Source organism: Phaethon lepturus, unplaced genomic scaffold (genome assembly GCF_000687285.1).
Source record: "Phaethon lepturus isolate BGI_N335 unplaced genomic scaffold, ASM68728v1 scaffold38843, whole genome shotgun sequence".
Taxonomy (NCBI): domain Eukaryota; kingdom Metazoa; phylum Chordata; class Aves; order Phaethontiformes; family Phaethontidae; genus Phaethon; species Phaethon lepturus.
Genome location: NW_010529055.1, coordinates 8,941 through 13,197, shown reverse-complemented (window position 1 = coordinate 13,197; position 4,257 = coordinate 8,941). Strand labels below are relative to the sequence as shown.

The window sequence follows — 4,257 nt, the reverse complement described above, 5'->3', positions numbered from 1 at the left end:
GAGCGGTTTGAGGTGGCTGTTCCTGCACCGGGTTCTTACTTCACTGCCAGCAACACGCTTCAGCTTGAACAATCCAAATCTCAGTGCGTTACTCTTAAAGACTACAGAGCGCTGCGTGATCGATTACATCTTCCCCTTGTCACTCAGTGCACCATTAAGCTCTAACCACTAGAGAGTCCAGATCTTCCAGTCTAGGACCATAACTTGACCAGTTCACACTAGAACTCATTTTTACAGTACTAGTTTAATATTTGACCAGTTTGAAACCTCCAGGCAGCCTGCACTTGGGCACATCAGTCTATAGCACGGATTATCACCTCCGCTGCTAGCCAGGACACGTCATCCCCTGCCCAGAAGGGACACGTTACCCTACCAAAAAGCTCTAAGCTGTCCTGTGAAGCTCCCACTCTAGCTGGGAGCGCATTTATAGCTTCCAAGTAGCTCGCAGCACTCTGGGCTAGCTTTATATTGCCAGGTTGAGAAGAAGCTGCAGAAAGGCTGTGTGCCAGCTGAGTGGTGAATACTTAATGTCAAGGGCAAAGCTGGTTCCATCCCCAGGTTAGACACAAGCGAGCAGCTCCTTTCCACTTAGCTAGCCTGAGATTTATTCAGAAGACAACCTTGCCACCCCATGGAAACTTTATTCCAACTCCTGAAGTACGACTACTGAACTGTACTCCTCACCATGAAAACATCAACATGTCTTAAGTGAGTTGGCACAGGGAAACAGCACCGGCCAAGCAGTTTTGGTCCTACGGCTTTGACGAGAGGTTTTCTACTGCATTTGTTCGGATCAATGACCAACAGCCGCAATTTTAAGAGGCAAGATGTGGGGTGGGGAATAAGGAAAGAATCGGAAGGTACCGTACCTCCCCTTCAGACTTCACACCAACCACTTTGCCGTTTTCTATCACAATCTCTTCAATGGGCTTGTTCAGCATGTAGGTGCCTCCATATATAGCACTTAGCCTGCAAGAGTAAAGCCACTTCAGCGCTTTCCACAGGTGTGCGTTTGGTTTTTAACAGCCCTTCCAGCCCCTTGTTTCTGTTCCATGTAGACAAGTCCCACATTAAGACTTTAACCTCTTGAAAATACACTGCTTAAACATCTACACAGCAGATGCTGCCTGCCGTTCTTTCTGCAAGGCATCAGCTGGTATTTGGAGCAAATTACAGGTGGAATTATATCCACCTAGAAAGAATCTGCTTGGTGCAACCCAGACAGTCCTACAGTAAGAGCTGCAGGCTACGCCACATAGGCAAATCCGACTTCTTGGATAGACAAGATGCTGCAAGCAGTACCTTTGAGCAAACCCAAAACTACCACCGCTAACAGGAATCAAGGTAAACAAGCCCAGAAAGAAGCAATCTCCCATGAAGGAATCGCTTCTTGATTAAGACATCAAGAGAACCATTAACCACCACAGTACTTTTTATGTGGCATCACTTTCTGGAAGCCTAAGCACTGACTCCACACATCTGATCCCCCACCATGTACCGCAGCAGGGCTGAGAAAACACTGGAGTCCAAAACCAAGTTCTCACCTTGCAAATCCCTGGGGCAGCTCTCCAAGGCCATAGAGGGGATAAAGGTACGGGCTTTTACCGTATCTAGCCAGCGACTCACTGTAGAGCTTAATCCTGTTGATTGTTTCTTGGCACGGTTGATCTAGATAGCTGGAGAGGGCAGTTACACCATTTGCAACGTTTCACAAACCAAGACTTACACCAGAAGACAGTCAGAGAGCAAAATATTTACTTCCTATCAAGTTTCCTTTCCCACCCTCCAGCTGCTCCTGGCAAGTATTTCCCTGGAAGTTCCCTTTTAGAAGCACTTTTATTCAGGAAGGAGATGCTTCATTAACCCCAGGAACCCACAAAGTTTAAATATCCCATCAGCAGAGGACCCAGTATTTTAAGATTCATGCAGCACTTGGGGGCAGACGCACCTTGAGAGACATCCTACCCTCAGCTCACAAAGCGCACGCTGTAAGCACCCAATACCCCAGCTGATTTGGGGAAGCAACGAAACCCACACTTACTCGTCAGTCCTGTAGAGCGCAAGTGCATGGCCTGTGAAATCTATAACATCTTGTCCCAGGTCAAACTTCTTATACACGTCGCGCATGGTGGTCTTCTTGGGATCAACGCCTTCGAAAGTTCGGGGGTCATTCTCATCAAAGTTGGCAACATACACTAGGAATTTCCTGAACCGGCGTTTCTCAAACAAGCCCATTAAGCCTAAAAACAAGGTGTTTTGTTAGAACTTACGCAGCTACTGAATGACTTTTCCCATTGCCACAGAGTATCAGAAGCGGGTAAGAACTGCTGAGTGTTTCAGACATCGCTCAGTAACGTGCAGTCTGGCCTTGGGGGCGACCAAGGCTCTCTGTTCAAACAGGAGACACACAAACATCTGCCAAGCCGATCCACATTGACAGCGGTCCTGGTGTGCAGGACCTCAAGAGGTGGTACGGCCAACTTCTTTCAAAATGGGGCTGGAGGTCGAGTTTCTACATACTACACCCAGCTGCAGGAAAGCTTGGAGAGCAGTTTCCACTCGGCCTGGTGTAAAGCCCGACCTAAGCTTCCCTAAGCAGAGACTTGTGTTTGGCATCTACCAGACTTACCATCAGAGCAAGCAGTGCTGGGCTCTCCTGCAGCCTCACCAAGGAGCTAGCAAGTGCTGCAAAGGTCAGAACTTCAAACACGAGATTGGACAAGGCACCATTTATGCAATTTAATTTTCTACAAATTGGAGGAGCAAGACTGGACTTGCTGAAAGAGACAGCACCAAAGGCACCTCCTACTTCTGCCAGTATGAGTCTCTTAAGGGACCGCTTACGAGGCAGTAACGAGGCCAAATTGAAGGAACAACCGATTACTTCACAACAAACAGGAATATCTGCCATGGAGAAGGCTCCAACGTATAGACAAGCCACATACTGGGAGCCTTACTTGCAGGAATCGCTTTATCACAAGCCTTTTCAGAGATGGTACTAGATACATCCCGCATCTGAAGCTAATGGACAGCCCCCTGCCAGCTCCTATTCTGAATGATCAGTAATTTTAGCTGAAGAGTGAAATTTAAGTAGACAACAATTAAGATTTGAGATAGGTGCACATGTTGGAATTAGTCATTCCAATTTGCCTGCTGATAAATGCGACATTTTTCACACACACAATTCCATCCAACAAGGACCTAACATTAAATATTTATGGCAGAGCTGGGAGCATAAGGCCCAAATGTAACACCTTGAGGAAGTAATATACTGCCAAATTTTCACCAGATGAGCCACAGAACAGGCAGCATGACTGGCTCCATCTGAAAGCTCAAAGAAAACAGTTAATTCAAGGGTCAGGAGGCCCAAGACTCCTTGAGGTGTTTGAAGTTAAATGAGATGCAGAAGAATCCTATGCTAAGCACAGCTGAGATGGAGTCTCCACACAGGACCTCGTGAGGAACGTCAAAATTTCCTTTTCTACACAAGCACAGAACATCCTGAGATGTGAGTGGCAGAGACTTGTCTTGCCTTTGGTTAGAGAGTGTAGCCTGAGGAGGAAACGAAGCAAGGTGCAACTACTCACTGGATGCCAAAGCTTCTGCCTCAGTGGAAGGAACTTTGTAGATCTTTCCGCCCTTGTAGACAAAGCTTCCCTCGATCACCTTGAAGTCTAAGTAGCGAGTGACTTCTGTGTAGAGCAGCATCTTTACCAACTGACCTGGAAAAGAGGTTTGGCACAAGTCAACAAGCTGGTCTGTAGCCAGAAGGCAAGCAGAGGACAGTGCTTCTCACAAGGCAGACAGTTCTTCCAACGCAGCAAACCCTTCAACAGCAGCACCACCTTCAACCCACACAGCTCTTACACCTTTGTGTAACAGACGGGATGTGGCAGATACTCTCTAGTGCAATTATGAGGCAGTTTTAAGGCTTTCTTACAGGCAATTAATAGCTTCCTTGTCACTCCTGCAGTTTCCATCAGTCCTCTGAGTAAAAGCCATCCTGCAGCATGTTAATCTGCTGCAGAAAACACAGCTCTTTGCTCCTTGTAGTTCATTCACACTCAACATGACAAACAAGGTCATGTCTTTGAACCACAGGAGCTCCTCAGCCTCACTATCCACATCTAGCACAGCCAGCATGTTAGTTGTCCAGCCAACTTGTCACAAATTAGCCCCTGGCTTGCAAGCAGCTAGTGTCAACATATGCCCGCTTACCTGTCCCCATCCACCGTCACATCCCCAGAGGGATGTCAT

General features: G+C 47.2%; 1 protein-coding gene across 1 annotated transcript in view; it reads right to left on the bottom strand.

Annotated features, from left to right (window-relative positions):
* LOC104618284 (rab GDP dissociation inhibitor beta) overlaps positions 1–4,257 on the bottom strand; it is an 8,550-nt gene that overhangs the window by 2,437 nt on the left and 1,856 nt on the right. The window contains exons 3-6 of the mRNA XM_010283834.1: positions 3,588–3,722; positions 2,042–2,240; positions 1,545–1,676; positions 870–969 (exon numbers count right to left, since the gene is read on the bottom strand). Coding sequence (XP_010282136.1) covers positions 870–969; positions 1,545–1,676; positions 2,042–2,240; positions 3,588–3,722 — 566 coding nt within the window. The remainder of the gene's footprint in view (positions 1–869; positions 970–1,544; positions 1,677–2,041; positions 2,241–3,587; positions 3,723–4,257) is intronic.